The sequence below is a fragment of the Mercurialis annua genome, linkage group LG2, assembly GCF_937616625.2.
Source record: "Mercurialis annua linkage group LG2, ddMerAnnu1.2, whole genome shotgun sequence".
NCBI lineage: Eukaryota > Viridiplantae > Streptophyta > Magnoliopsida > Malpighiales > Euphorbiaceae > Mercurialis > Mercurialis annua.
In genome coordinates, this window is record NC_065571.1 from 17,206,931 (window position 1) to 17,224,043 (window position 17,113).

At 33.6% G+C, this 17,113-nt stretch overlaps 1 protein-coding gene across 1 annotated transcript; it reads left to right on the forward strand.

Annotated features, from left to right (window-relative positions):
* Positions 1-395: 395 nt before the first annotated feature.
* LOC126667617 (phosphoenolpyruvate carboxylase, housekeeping isozyme) lies at positions 396-6,962 on the forward strand. Its single transcript, XM_050360623.2, has 11 exons — positions 396-499; positions 767-944; positions 1,352-1,743; positions 1,858-1,942; positions 2,107-2,329; positions 2,419-2,522; positions 3,148-3,235; positions 3,841-3,995; positions 4,368-5,366; positions 5,458-5,844; positions 6,397-6,962. Exons 2-11 carry the CDS (start codon positions 777-779, stop codon positions 6,691-6,693), a joined length of 2,898 nt encoding a protein of 965 aa, XP_050216580.1. The 5' UTR covers positions 396-499; positions 767-776; the 3' UTR covers positions 6,694-6,962.
* The last annotated feature ends 10,151 nt before the right edge of the window (positions 6,963-17,113 follow it).

Here is a 17,113-nt window from a genome sequence, read left to right on the forward strand (position 1 = left end):
TTGACTTCGTTGACTAACATCCAAAATGGACGGAAGGACTAAATCGTGACAAAAACAAAAGTGAGGGGCTATATAGTTTAATTTTCAAACAAGAAGGACTAAACTGTGAATTATGTCAAACGTGAGGGGTGTCATAGTAATTTGCTCTTAATAATATCCTATGAAATTGAGTTTTAATTGTTTTTACTATTTATAAATCAAAATAATCAAATTTAATACATAATAATAGGGTCAAAAGAGATGAATTATTTAAAGTTTAGCAACTGATTTAACTAAAAAAGAGTTGAGATACTTAATCGAAAATTTGGAAAAAGTTGAGGAACCAATATTGTAATTATTGAAAGAAAAAAGAAAATACAAGTTGCTTTTTGAGCTCTCCTCTGTCTATAAATATAAAGACTTGGTGCTTCTCCGTATCATCATCTCTCAATCTCTAATCTTCCTGTCTCCTTTTCTTTTGTTCTGATCACTGTCAAATCCCACTTGCGCTCAGATTCAGGTCTACTCAATTATCATCACTTGACACTCTTTTTGTTAACATCAACAATCTGCATTACACGTGTCTTTTCTGTATAAAAATCTACGATTTCATAGGCTCAATTTTAGTGGGTCATCGTCAGATTTTATTCTATTTTATTCTTATTCCCTTATTTATTCGTATCATTATTATAGCCTTGCCTCATTCAAATCCGTGATTTTTGCTTATTGGGTTGTTTTTGTGTTTATATAAATCTTTGGTTTTTGTTGATGTTTGATTCGTATACAGAAACCTAAGAATGCAGCCGAGGAATTTAGAGAAGCTGGCATCCATTGATGCTCAGCTCAGGCAACTGGTTCCTTCCAAAGTTAGTGAAGATGATAAACTGGTTGAGTATGATGCTTTACTCTTGGATCGCTTTCTTGACATTCTTCAAGATTTGCATGGAGAGGATCTCAAGGAAACGGTATTCTTTTTCTTTTCTTTTTATGTAATTTTACTTGCACTACTGAACTCAGGGCTGGATCCGCTACGATTCCGAACATCTATTTATTGTCCTTGATTTGTCTAAATATGAGTTTATTATCCGTTTTGAGTGATACCCAGATCATATTTTTGTTTGTTTAGGAGCACCACTAACAATCAATTTGATCTGAAAATTATTCAATTTAGCTTCTTTTTGAATTCGGAATTTCCTTCCACTTTTGGTGGTTTAGCTATTTTTTTCATCTGTTTGATTGATTTGGAATTCATGTTGGAGAAATTTGTGATTGGTCTGCACTATATTGATCATTGATTTTGATTCAAAAGCCAAAGTTGATTTCTTTTTATCTGATAAATAAATTTGTAACTAAAGATTTTTGATGTATTTAGGTTCAAGAATGCTATGAACTTTCTGCTGAGTACGAAGGGAAGCATGATCCCCGTAAACTTGAGGAGCTTGGAAGCGTCTTGACCAGTTTGGATCCGGGCGACTCCATTGTTATTGCAAAGTCTTTCTCTCATATGCTTAACTTGGCAAACTTAGCTGAAGAAGTTCAAATTGCCCATCGCCGAAGGAACAAATTGAAAAAAGGAGATTTTGCTGATGAGAACAATGCCACCACTGAGTCGGACATTGAAGAAACTCTCAAGAGACTTGTTACTGATCTAAAGAAGTCTCCTGAAGAAGTTTTTGATGCATTGAAGAATCAGACTGTAGATCTTGTCTTAACTGCTCATCCTACTCAATCAGTCCGTAGATCTTTGCTTCAGAAACATGCAAGGTTTGTTCCCGCATTCCTATTGTTATTGAAAATAAGTCTGAAGAGAGTGTAAACTTCTATGATCTCGAGCATTATGAAAGTCTCATTGCCTCAATTTTTTTCCTCACTGATCAGGATAAGAAATTGCTTGGCGCAATTGTATGCCAAAGACATTACTCCAGATGATAAGCAGGAGCTTGACGAGGCTTTACAACGAGAGGTGAATATCAAAGTCAAATGTGTTTCTCTACAAGCATTCAAACTTCACTTTATATTCCTTAAAGAAGGATGTTTACGATTTATATGTATATTCTTATACTTCCGTGTACTAATAAAACAATTTGACTCATTAACTGTCATATTTCATGTTTTTGGGTCATGTAGATTCAAGCTGCTTTTCGTACAGACGAGATCCGAAGAACTGCTCCTACTCCGCAAGATGAGATGAGAGCTGGAATGAGCTACTTTCACGAGACAATCTGGAAGGGTGTTCCAAAGTTCTTACGTCGTGTTGACACTGCTCTGAAAAACATAGGGATTAATGAAAGAGTTCCTTATAATGCTCCACTTATTCAATTCTCGTCTTGGATGGGTGGCGATCGTGATGGTATGCTTTGTGATGGAAGATATTACAATTTATCATATTCCTTTCTTATTTGCTTTTGTAATTGTTTAAATGCATGTTATTTGATGTAGGTAATCCAAGGGTAACTCCTGAGGTTACAAGGGATGTTTGCTTATTGGCTAGAATGATGGCAGCAAACCTGTACTATTCCCAAATTGAGGATCTCATGTTTGAGGTACCTAAATTTCTTTTCAGATAATATTTCTACCTCGGAGATTTTACTGTACTGTTTTACTTTTAAGTTTATGTCATTAGGCCTAATCACTCAAAAAACCCTCACCTTTAAACTTTTTTTCAATTTCACCCCGACGTTGAAAATTTGTCAATTTTACCCACTTTTTAATTTTCCGTTTTCAATTGTACCCCAATATTTTAATTTTTGTTAATTTTTTTACTTAAATGATGAAATCATTCAATTAATTAAGTATAAACATGAAATTAAATTCTTTTTTATTCAAAAAAGTACAAATAAGTCCTTTATTTTTAAAAACTAACTAAAAACCATAATCAAATTAACACTAATTTAAATTCTTAATTAATTTAACTAAATTTAAATAAATTTTAAAAATATACAATCAATATATGCGAGACATGGAGAATGTTTTAAACAAATTTCCAAACGCAAAAGACGTTAATTTAATTTTTCAGGGTACAATTGAAACACAAAAATGCAAAATAGGGTAAAATTGACAAATTTCCAACGTCAGGGTATGATTGAAAAGGGGCTAAAAGGTCGGGGTTTTTTAAGACATTAGGCCATGTCATTATTACTGATATAATTACCTTATTCTGTCATGCAGTTGTCTATGTGGCGTTGCAGTGATGAACTTCGTGTTCGTGCAGATGAACTGCATAGATCCTCAAAGAGAGATGCAAAACACTACATAGGTAGATTTTGAAACTTACCAGTTTGTTTGCTGAAATTAAATATTACTTTTCCATCTGGATTTGAATTTATTTTAAAATGTCTTGGACAATTTTTTTTTTGTATACAGGTATCAAAAAACTGTTTGATCATGAATTATAACTTTTAATAAACTGTTCAGAGTACATGGGAAAATCATTTAGTATGCTTCTGGGAGTGTTTTTTTTTGTCAATGCTTCTGGGAGATCAATTTGCCAAATTTGCCAAAGCTACTATTAATTGAAGTTGTCGGTTTCTTTGTTATTTTCAGTATACAGTTTTAGCTCCTAAAGTAGTTTCTAGAGGGCGGTTGATAGTTTAACAAGCTATATAATAATTTTATTTTCCTTTTGTTGTCATATTTGAGTCTTGGCAAACTTTCTCATAATTATTGTAGTTCTGTCAAATAACGTGATATCTTTTTTCTTAGATTAGATTGCTTTGGTTAAAGCATGCATACAAAGTCATAAACTAGCATGACGAATTTCTCAATACAATATTAATGAATGCAGTTGTAACAGTTTATAACTCAATCGTTTAGCCAATCTCAAGGACTGATGTAATTTATTTCTGCTTTGTTTGCATGCAGAGTTTTGGAAGCAAGTTCCCCCAAATGAACCCTATCGTGTAATTCTTGGTGACCTGAGGGATAAGCTGTACCAAACTCGTGAGCGCTCTCGTCAAATGCTATCTCATGGGAACTCAGACATCCCTGAGGAGGCAACTTTCACCAATGTCGAGCAGGTATAGATACCTCTATTATTAATTTTTTTGAATATTGATTTATGGAATGGGGTGATGTAATTACTTTAACCATGTGTACTTGCAATTAAGTGACATACAATAAAAATTTAGGACATGGAGAATTTTCTTTGAACATTCTACTCTATCTATAGCTTATCAGTCCTGGATTTGGGTCTAATTTGTCCTTATTGTGCATCATTAGATGCCGAATTTAGATGAAAATATTTAATCCCTAGCACAGTAGCATGACCTAAAGGAAGTGATGTTTTGTTATAAAATTCTCTTGCTCTGTTAAGATGTAAAGAAAACTATAGAAATGCTTGTTTTTATGTCACTGGATATATGATTGATTGGGATTTCATTTTCATGCAGTTCCTGGAACCCCTTGAGCTTTGTTATAGATCACTATGCTCATGTGGCGATCAGCCAATTGCTGATGGAAGCCTCCTTGATTTCTTGAGGCAAGTTTCAACCTTTGGACTTTCGCTAGTGAGGCTTGACATTAGGCAAGAATCAGATCGTCACACTGATGTCGTAGATGCCATTACTAAGCATTTGGAGATTGGGTCCTATAGAGAGTGGTCCGAAGAACAACGACAGGAGTGGCTTTTATCGGAACTCAGTGGGAAGCGTCCATTGTTTGGTCCTGATCTTCCCCAAAGTGATGAAGTTGCTGATGTGTTGGATACTTTTCATGTCATAGCCGAACTCCCTGCAGATAGTTTTGGCGCATATATTATCTCTATGGCAACTGCACCATCTGATGTGCTTGCTGTTGAGCTCCTGCAACGTGAATGCCATGTGAAGCAGCCATTAAGAGTTGTTCCACTGTTTGAAAAGCTTGCCGATTTAGAGGCAGCTCCTGCTGCCCTGGCTAGACTCTTCTCAATAGATTGGTACAGAGAACGTATTAATGGAAAGCAAGAAGTCATGATTGGTTACTCAGATTCTGGTAAAGATGCTGGACGATTTTCTGCAGCTTGGCAGTTATACAAGGCTCAAGAAGAGCTCATAAAAGTGGCCAAGCAATTTGGTGTAAAGCTTACAATGTTCCACGGCCGTGGAGGAACTGTCGGAAGAGGAGGTGGTCCCACTCATCTTGCCATATTGTCCCAGCCACCAGAGACAATTCATGGGTCCCTTCGTGTCACTGTTCAAGGTGAAGTTATTGAGCAATCATTTGGGGAAGAACATTTGTGCTTTAGAACACTTCAGCGTTTCACAGCTGCCACTCTAGAGCATGGTATGCATCCTCCAGTCTCCCCAAAACCAGAATGGCGTAAACTGATGGATGAGATGGCGGTCATTGCTACAGAGGAGTACCGCTCTATTGTCTTTCAAGAACCACGATTTGTTGAATATTTCCGCCTTGTAAGTAGATTGCTCGTCTTGTTTTATACTTTGATTTTTAGTTATCACTGGCAGTAAGTACTAAGTAATGCTCTTTTACTAATGACCGCAGGCCACACCAGAATTGGAATATGGAAGGATGAATATCGGAAGTCGTCCATCTAAGAGAAAGCCAAGTGGAGGTATCGAATCTCTCCGTGCAATCCCATGGATCTTTGCCTGGACACAGACTAGGTTCCATCTGCCTGTATGGCTAGGCTTTGGAGCAGCATTTAAAGATATCATTCAGAAGGATGTGAGGAATCTCCATATGCTGCAAGAGATGTACAATGCATGGCCTTTCTTTAGGGTCACCATTGATTTGGTTGAAATGGTGTTTGCCAAGGGAGACCCCGGCATCGCTGCCTTGTTTGACAAACTACTTGTTTCTCAGGATCTGTGGTCATTTGGTGAGAAATTGAGGACCAACTATGAGGAAACTAAGGGCCTTCTTCTCCAGGTAAATTATTGCTGCAATAACCATTAATACTTTTAAATATGTCAAACAAGCAATCAACATTGAAACTCTTAGCCGGCCATTCTTGTCTAAATGATCTATATTTCTAGAATAAGAGAAGCCACATGATGAGGAACTTTTCTTATCTCTGTTTTGGTTACTTTTTAATACTGAACTTCACCATTATATTCAATATAACAATTCATAATATAGGGTCTTGTGGGAGTCTTTCTTGGTCTAGAGCCTATTTTATCCGGAAACGGAAATGTTGAGAACTGAAAAATTTGAAATGAGAAACAATGAATAATAAGTTTTACAAGAATAGGTTATAAATATACAAATTGAAGATCCATAATCCGTTCCGGAAATGGAAACATAGGTGAGAACCAATGAGATCAATATGACCAAGTATTCTGTGTCCTGAGTAGGAATATATATTTAGAGAAGGTCTAATTCCATACTGTTGCATTTGTTGGTAATACGCGGGTCTTTATAATTTGAAGTCAAACAAACAAATCAATCTAATTTCTTTTTTTATTTAATTTTGTAATGCAGATTGCAGGACACAAGGATCTTCTTGAAGGAGATCCTTACTTGAAACAAAGACTACGGTTGCGTGATTCATACATCACAACCCTCAATGTTTGCCAGGCCTACACTCTAAAACGCGTTCGTGATCCAAATTACAATGTGAAATTGCGGCCACATCTTTCCAAAGAAATTATGGAATCAAGCGACCCGAAAGATGAACTCGTGAAACTAAACCCGAAAAGTGATTACGCCCCTGGTATGGAGGATACCCTCATCTTAACCATGAAGGGTATTGCCGCCGGAATGCAGAACACCGGTTAAAGCCTGTGCATTCTGTTTTCTATTTTCTTCTTACTGGTCTTTTCATATACCATAGCTAAATGCAATTGGTGCGGATGACCTTTAATTTATCCATTTTAAGGTTAAGAACTTGGTCAATTTTTTTTCCAGTTGTGTGTACTTTAATACAGTTTTAAGGGCCAGCAGTATCTGTTTTAGGCTTTTAGCCATGCAAAAACTGAACTGTAATAGAGCTCTGCTTGTAATGTTTGATTATTAATAATAAACTTTCTAAGGTGTTTTAAGTTAAATGCATGGTATATTCGTTTAAATGAATTTTGCGAACTTTACATATAAATAAATACAACAATGTCTGGTTAACTTAAAAAAATTATTTTGTAATTTTATATTTTAAATGTTTATATTAGATGAATTACTAGATAAAATAATTTAAATAATTAATCCTAAAGTCTAATTATTAAAGGGGTTTTTACATGACTGAAAAAAATATATAAAAATATTGGCACAGACAAATAATCTTTTGAGATACTGAAAAAAAAAAAATTTATTAATATATTGGATTATAAAAACACCAAACAGTGAGGAGCATTACTACCTGTCACTAGACTACAGTGGTGTATTTTTAGCATTTTTGGTGTTTTTTTTAATAGAATATTTTTATAAACAAAACTAATTTAATATTTTTGACTTTAAGCGGTCAAATATGAATTGTAATTTTAAAACGTTTATATTATTTTATAAATAATTTTTAAAAGACGATAAATGATGTATTTTTTCCATTATAAAATGGATTTGAGTATTTTTTTATGAATAGAATTTTAGAGTATAAAAGAATAGAATTAAATAAAACGTAATCTGAACTAACAAGATTAGTTCGAATATTAATTCAAGTATTGTATCATGAGTTTTTTTTCGGCTTTTTATATAAAATACCGGAATTGGGCTAGACTTTATTTTTATACATCCCATCTCATTTTTTTACTTTTTCCACCATCTTATTTTATAAACATAACCTAACATCTTATAATTATGTCTTTTATACGATCTTTCCTCTTGTGTCTCAAATTAACAGTTATTTCCTCCATATTCTTCCATCCCCTGCTCTTTATTCTTTTTCATGGTCGCCGCCCTTCATCAAGTTTCAAAGCCGCTCCGCTGCCGCCTTCATCCTCGCTACGCCGCCGCCGTTTTCCTGTTTCCGTGTTTTTTTTTTTCAGATCTGAATCTGAGTTTTTGTCGGAATGAAGAATAAATATCAGAAGTTTTTGACGACTTTAAAAGTTTTTTAAAGGCATATGATCAGATTTCGAGGCAAAATGATTCATCGTTTTTCTTCTTCTTCTTTTTTACTTTCAGATCTAGAAACTTTTTTGTTAACTGTTTTTAAGTAACAATAATTTTTTATTAAACATGTGTAAATATTATATTTAAAGAATGTAATACTAATTTTCATGTACATAAAATAATTTTATGATTTTATGGAATGAAAATCTGTTAATCTGTGTTTTGATGTTTTTCTGCGTTTTTTATTCTGCAACACGATTTATTGATGATGGTTAGTTGATGAATTATTGTAATGTTTCAGTATTGTTGATTTTATGTTGATATTTTATTGATTTTAACATTGATAAATAAAATAATGATGTCCGTGAAATAAACTTAAAAAATAAAAATTTAAGTGAGACTAGATAATGATATGTTAGCATTGAGAAATAAGACAAATAAAGATGTTGAATTATTGTAATGTTACAGTATTGATAGTGTGTTCATATTAACAAGTTATCAACATAATGTAAACATGATATCAACAATTAATGTTAATTTAGTCAGATGTTTGTAAAATGAGAACATTGATTGATTTAAGTCAAAAACAATGAACATATTATTAAAAACATGTCAATAGCCCATTAATACAGCAATTTAAGACTAACTTTATTTTTTTTCAATGATTGAAAAATCAACATGTTATCAACAGTATATCAACAACATGTCAACATAAAATTGAAAATCAAAAAGAGTTGAAATACTTATCAACATAATGTCAACAATAAATCAACAACGAATCAACATAAAGAATAAAATAAATTTTTTTTTTTGAAAAACTGTGACAATCAATAAAATATCAACAACATGTCAACATGATAATTCTAACATATCATTATCTAGTCTCAAATAAATTTTATTTTATTTAGTTTATTTCACGGACAAAATTATCTAATTTGCCAATATTTTTTTAAAATGAAATCTTCCAAAGTTAAAATCAAGGTAATACCAACTGATTATCAACACAAAATCAACATAAATTCAACAACACTGTAACATTATAATAATTCAGCAATCAACCATCATCAACAAATCGAGCTGCAGAATAAAAAAACACAGAAATACAACCAAACACAAAAAAAAAATGCAGAAATAACAAAAAATTATTCCATATAATCATAAATTTATTTTACATAACATGAAATTAGCATTATATTCTTTAAATATAATCTTTATACATTTTAATGGTGAAAAAACAGTAAAAAATATTGTAGATCTGAAAATCAAAAAGAAGAAGAAGAAGAAGAAGAATGAATAAACTGCAGATCTGAAATCAACTAGATGACGACGACGAGCAGAGGAGATGATAGCGTTGGCGAAGATGACGACGGAGATGATGATAAGAACGATGAGCCGTTGATCGTGAATTGAGCGCTTGTAAATGAGGAGAGAGAACGAGAGCAGGGAGAAAGAGGAGAGAGAAAATAATGAAATTGTGATTTTTTATCCTATTAGGGTAGCTTATATAGGAACCGTATAAAAGTAATTATTTGTAGCATGTACAGTAGTTTTAATATGTCAAAATAGACACCGAATAAAAGTAATATATTAAAAAAAGTAGGTTGTTTGTGTAAAAAACGCGTTTTTTTTGTGTTCTTACCTATAAAATTGGTATTGATAATTATTCTTTTTGGTTTTATTCATTCAAAAATATTTCAGTTTTTTTACTTTTTTTAATTTATAGTCTCATCTTTCGAAGTTTTTAATTTTGGCCTATTTTTCAGTTTGCAGTTTCAATTATAGAAATTTGTTCAAAAAAATTCAAATATAAAGCAATAATTTTTTTTTCATTTCCAACTTAAACAAATGACTATAATTGAAACTAAAAATTGAGAAATAGACTAAAATTCAAGGTTTTGAAAGGTGGAAAGAAAAATCCTAAACAATCTTAAGATTTTCAAAAATGCTAAGTGTTTAGATTCTTCTAATCCACTATTTTTTAACATTTTGTACTTCCTAATAAAAAACGACATGTGTCGCTTACGTCAGGCGCGTAGATCGCCAAACGCATCATCACGACAGACGCGTTAGCCTACCAGACTCGTCAATGGTTATACCTCAATGTCTTCGAAATATATCTCTGAAATATGTGTGATACATCTTAAATACATCAAAAATACATATAAAAAACAGATAAAATATATTCATTTTTAAATATATATTAATTTTTGAGACGTGTCTGAGATGTTTCTTAGATGTATTTGTTAGATATATTTTTAATATATAATTTATACATGATAGATATATCTTTGATATACATTACAGATACATCACTAATATATAATTTATATATTTTTAGAAAATGCAACACATGTTTTAGATGTACAAATTTTGTACCTGAACTGTATCTCCAACGCATTGATATATATATATATATATATATCAATGCGTTGGAGATACAGTTCAGGTACAAAATTTATACATCTACAATACATATAAAAAAATAGCTCAAATACATTCTCGTCCATATATATTTAATTTATGAGACATATGTAAGATGTGTTCTAGATGTTTTTGATAGACAATTGATATATAATTTATACAACCTCTTATACATAATACATGTGTAGATACCTATTTTTTGGACAAGAAAAAAGTGACAAGGGACTGAAGCGTTTAATGATGATTTCTATAAAAACTCGTCCAGATGACGAGTTTGTGATATGCCTGTTTGAATTCAAGCAGGTTTGATCAATGCGTAGTTGCAAACTTGAAGGACAGAAACATAATTAGTTGTGAATAGCTTATAAAAATCCGAAGAAATTGTGATCTAAGTCTAATTGGACTAAGTACAATATCGTAAAAGTTTATGAGCCAATTTTCAAGTTTGGCGTACTAAATTACCATACCCAAAACCTTAAGGTCCCATAAGTCTTTTTTGACACTTACAGGCACACAATTACCTTATAACCCCTTTTTGCATAGCATATATAGATAAATACAAATTAAATTGTTTAATTTTCTAAAATAATCCTCTAAACTTACCCATTCACACACTTGCACACTCTCTATGCACCTCTAACACTCAATTGTAGACTCGGAACCAAACTTAGACTCTAGGTAGTACTAGGTCTAGCCAAACCTCTATAAATAGGACCCTAACATAGCCTAGCTAGAGGTCGAACCGGAGGAATCAGTATGCATATAAAATCATACACAAACCTTAGGATTTCCTTAGTTTGGCTGAACCACACTAACCAGTCGATCAAACAAGCTAAAGACGCTTCAATCAGTCAAGAATGCACCGCTGCACATCAATCCTAAGCTGAATTCTACATCCGGATTGTCAGATAATGAGCCAAGGACTCATAAAGGTATTTCTGAAGACCCAATTTCATATTTTATCACTTTTTCATGCTCATATGTCAATTCTGCATATTTGTGTTAAATTTTTTCATTAGGATGCATGTTAGCTTATTTTTCAATATTTTTGCCATAATTGCTATGTTATTAATCTTTCATCATGATTTCCATGAAATTGATTTATAAACATGCTTAAAGGTTTCTTCTACCAATTTTAGTCTCTACCATGTTTAACTGTTCAAATCGCATGCTTAGAATGCATAGTAGAGTTCAAATCGCCATGGTTGCCATGTTCTTAGTTGTTTTGCCATGATTGCTATGAAACCAACCTAAAAACATGTATTTAGAATTTTTTTATCCGTTTAAGCCTTATATTTCGATCCCAAAACGTTCTAGAATGTTTTTTCTTTTTTTTCTGTTTGTTTTGTGTTGTTTTTACATGAAACTGAACCAAAACTACGAACTCCCGCAAAATGGGTATGATGGCGCCACCGCCACTCCATAGTGGTGTCATCACAACTCCCAGTGGCGCCCTCGCCACTCTAGATGGCGCCACTGTTTTTTAGCTCTAGACGCTCCCAGATTGTCACGACCCAATTTCATGAATCGTGACCGGTGCTAGGATATTGGTATGGTTGTACCAAAACCCGTAGCAAGCCTTGCGGAAATCAAAAAAACATTTAAACCTGCAGAAAACTGCTCGGGGGCAACCGAGACTCCAACCTAAGTCTAGCAATTTATAATACAGTTCTAATATAAATAACTTAAGTAGCTGAAATATTCCACAGCATGGCTTAAATATAATAATTCCAGTGTAAATATGCCAATAATAAATAATCGGTCTAATCGACAATCCCAATGCAATAACAAATGTAATATATAAACTAGTTCTACTGCGGTTTAAGAGTTCGAAAACAGAAACTAGTTTAATAACATAAAAACCTCTGAGGAATCAAAAGAATCGGAGTGGACCAGCTTTCAAATCACAAACCTGGAAAATTTGGGAAAACAACGGGTCAGATATAATGAGATGAGTTCGCAATACTATTTACATTTATTAAGTTTAAAACCCTTAAATCAAAACATTTTTATACTAATATACTATGATTATGGAAAACAGTATTGAAATGATCCCAGCGTAAGTATGACATAGCATACCGATAAACCCAGAGTGGACGGGAACAAATCCTCGTCATATATATTTATACCAGCGTAAGCAAGACTTTAGTCTGCCGTTTCCCAGAGTACTTACCGGTGCACACAGTCTCGATACAAGCCTATCGAGTAGCTCGTTTCAATCCAGATCCATAATCCGTAAAAACAGTTCACAAACATTTATAATATTAAAATACGATGCGTTACTTAATAAAGCGGTAAATAGCACTACAAACTCACTGCTTGTTTATCCACGTGATCTTGGCAAACAACTAACCCTGTTTCGACTCCGGAGCGCGAGTAGTCGAAGAGTCTAAAAATAAATCATACGTTAAAATCGCTCCAACCCCTAACTCTAAGAATACTAGACACCACGTAGGACTAGCACAAATAATAATCCAGATAGAAACACAGAGAAACACAGTCTCACTTAAATTATAATGCCGTAAATAAATCAAGCCTATTGAGTTCATATTTAAAAATCATCCCAAAATATTAATTAAATAATATTTAATTAATAAATAAAATCCTTTCCTCAAATAGTGGGGTAGCCGAGTTTCTTAAAATTATCAGGCTAATCCCACATGTCGGGCGACCCAAGTCTAACCCGACCCAACCATAAAACCAGAGTTATAAACCACAGTTTATAATTTAATATTTACTAAAATAGTAATCGTTATCAAAATAAAGCTCAATAGCTTGAAAACCAAGTAATTGATTATTACCGGTAAATATATCAAATAATTAAATAACAAAATAAAGCAAAAATATAAATTTAATTCCAAAGGCATTCTAAGCCAAAAATATCAATTTAACAATTAAATAATAATTAATGATAATTATTAATTTAATTTTAATTAACACGAATATTATTTTTAGGTCTTAAAATAATATTAATAATTTTGACAAACTTAAAATTAAATGAAATCTCCAAATTCTCACTTAATGTAGTCAATTATAAAATCATATATAATCCATAATCAATTTAATATTAATTTAAATTTAAAAATATTAAATCTCAAAATAATTCCAAACTATAAATAATAATATTATTTAGAACGTAAATTATTAAGTCGAAACAATTTCGTAATTTAAACTAAACACCAATTTAAAACAGTTAAGAGAAAAGCTTAGGAATCAAAAGATTTTAAACATAAGAATTCAATGATCAAAAAGGGCCTTTAGCCAAAAAGAATTAAACACAACCAATTACCTACTGCCATCTCATCATCTTCCTCAACAACATTCAAAACTCAAACTCCATACTCACAGCAACAAGGAAAACGTAGCAAACCAAACCAAACTACTAACAATTTCCAATAATTCAAACTAACTTAATGAACCAAGAACAAAATAAGATCTACTTCAAGCAAGATCAAAGAGGCATCAATTCAAGTTATTCTAAATTTTATTCTTGAAAATATAGTATAGCAAGGATTAGAAAAACCGAAGACGAAGCTCGAACAAACCATCATTAATGAAACCGTAAAACAAATCCAGAGTTTAACACTTCATTATACAATATACCCTAACCCTTAAGCCTAATATAATCACAACAATAGTCTAAAATGAAATTTGACGTCGGCAGTAACCATTTTACTTCCCACAATTTTTATCATGTAAAACGATGAAACGGCATCGATCGCTACGGGTTCGTTTACGTACCGTTTGACAAACGAAAGGTGTAGAAACGTAGATGCGTGAGTCTACTTTCACGGGAAACAAACGGAATTGATTTCGACCTCCGAACGGCTGTCAAACAAATTAAAATACGAAGGTATCGTTTAAAATTCAAAACTGAAAATAACTTAAAACGATACAACTGCGGCGATTGATATGGATTCGTTTACGTACCGTTCTTCGAGAATAAGATGTCGGATCATAGAGGACTGAGTCTACAATCTCAGGGATCAAGTGGAAGGGAATTTGGTTCTGAAACGAGAGAGATATCAATGATGAACGGAGATGTCGATTTTGCTATTAAAACAGAATTGAAGCTCGAAAATTTACTGAACTTCAGAGCAAGATTGGAGAAAGATTTCAAGACGATTTTAAGGGGAAAAGAGGCTAGGGTTTGATGGATATGTGGTGAACACTTTTGGTTTTCAAAACGTTTTGAAATACCGAGAGGATCGCTGAAAATCAGGAGCCAAAACCGTCCCCCCTATCAATCCGTAGCAGGTCTCGAACGAGACCTGTATTTTTGAACAGGTCTCGTACGAGACCTGTGGGTCTCGAATGAGACCTGCTCAAAAAACGCAGGTCTCGTACGAGACCTGCATTTCCCGTACGAGACCAGGTCTTGGTTCAACGAGACCTGGTCCAACCAATTCTGGTTGGACCAAAACTCAACCCGGATTCTTTTTTTTTTAAATAAAAATATATTTTCGAAACCCGGACTTAAAATTAAACCATTTCCTAATCGACTCATAAAACAAATTTAATTACGTCGACAACTAAAATGTTACCGGAACTCGTAACTTAAACCTCAAAATTTTACGGGATATTACACAGATCTTCCAAACTCGATCCAGATCTTGTTTTTATGTTTTCGGGTTAGTTTGAACTAGGAATTGGGCTCCGTTTGAGCCCACAGTTCTGTAATTAGCTGTAGGATCATATTTGGTATTCTAATGGGCCATACCTAATATATTTCGGGCTTAAAATCCATATTTTGTAATCTGTCATGCAAACCGGGCCTTGAAGCCCAAGCCCGCTAGAGACTAGAAACTTCCATAAGCCATTCCAGGTTTGTTTGAAATCGGAAGCGACCTTGGTTTGAACCAGTGGATCCGTATTGACGAGAAGAAGAACTTCCGTATTCTGAACAATTCCAAATTCTGATTGCACGAACGAGTGCCAAATACTCCACACTTATAAGGTTAAAAAATATTTCTAACTTTGTATGCATATCAACTGCCCTTGTGTATGTTTATATTGTTTATACGCTTTCCAAAGAATGTTCAAATCCAAATATTAACAAGCTAATGAAGTTAACCACGTTAACTTAACATTAATCCAACAAGTCCAGCTTCAGAAATCGTAGGATTGTCATGAAAATTTAATAGTGATTGTATAGGCATTCAAGATGACTTAAAATGAAATCAATCTCATTTAGGCATTCATTTTAGGCTTTGTGCATGAAAAATGACTAAATACCGACCTATGTCTTCTACATGATAGGAACCACCTGGATTAGATGATTGTTAGGAGTACATGCTACATGTCTCACATGCCAGTCTGAATCAAGTCATATGCGCGTCTCACATGATTTACCACTTTCCAAGCATGTTTACATTTCCAGTACGATATCCTATGGAATGTATGCATGATTAAAATGAGATAACCGGATATGTTATGAAAATACGATACGGTCGATAATCCAAGTATAAGAGTTTTGGTAGTGTCCATTGAACCCGATGTTTTGGTTCGATGTAAGATGGTCTCACCCATAAACGTGAGAGATATTACCCAGTCAGTAGGAAAAGACTTTTTGTAGCTTATCTAGGTGGTGGCTCCATTTATTTTAAAACCTTTTAAGATTTAGAGTCATCCATAAGCCTGGGTGAGCGGCCCCAAACCCCGCTCCGCTCATAGTGGCGACTCCACTAGGGATGATTAAACTATTTTTTAAATTAGAACTCAAAACGTTTTAAAAAATGTTTTCAAAGAATAGTTGCCATGGACACAAACACATGACTTACGTTTTATCGACCATAATTATTTGCCTGACATATCTACAACTGCTTCATTGCATTAGATTTTTATCTTCCCATCTTACTCTCTAAGAGTCCTTATACCAGCCCCAATGCTCATAGCCGATCTCATGTTTTAGCGTTGCACTTAATCGTCTAAAAAGTCTTATGTGAAGTAGCATTACTCACAGCCCAGTACCTCGCTCGCTTGTACTCGTAATTGAGGGGACCTTGAACCAGTTACTATGAAAACCCATCGACAACGCACATGCATTATAGTTTAATCATTACCCTCTAATGCATTACCCAATATAATGTTTATATTTGAGGCATGATGTCAATGTAAGGATTCTAAATCTATTTTCAAAAATTCCAGTTATCAATCTCAGTCTTAAGTCAGGCCTAACAACTTTTATCCAGTTTTCAAAACCATATTTTAAAAAACACCATGTTAGGCCAGACCTAAATACCAAATCCAATCAAGTAAAGTCCATTTACTTGGTCAACCGCTAATATCCAGTCTAGTCAAGTGAATTCCATTTACTTGATCAGCTGCCAGGCTCAGTTACATTCCAGATATTCCTTCAAGGGGACCGCCAGGTCTACCTTTTATATGTTTGCACACCTTTGGTAGAAGTAAAATACTCATATAATTAGAGTGTTATTCCGTATGCTTTTGTATGTTTTCACCTCGCTTTTCTATGATAATGGGCACCTTATAGCGTGTGTGTATGTTTCAGGGAATCAAGAGCATTTCAGGGATTTTTGAAGCCAAAAGAGTGAAGAATCGTCTAAAGCGGAAGTCGAGTGCGAAAGTCGGAATCTAGCGAAAACTTCTTCCCTTTCCCAGAGGGTGTCTCGGATCGAGACACCCCACTTCAAGAAACATCTTGATTCGAGACATCAAGGAAGCCAAGGCAGTAGCATTTCTCGAGTTTGTCTCGAATCGAGACAACCCCTTAAGT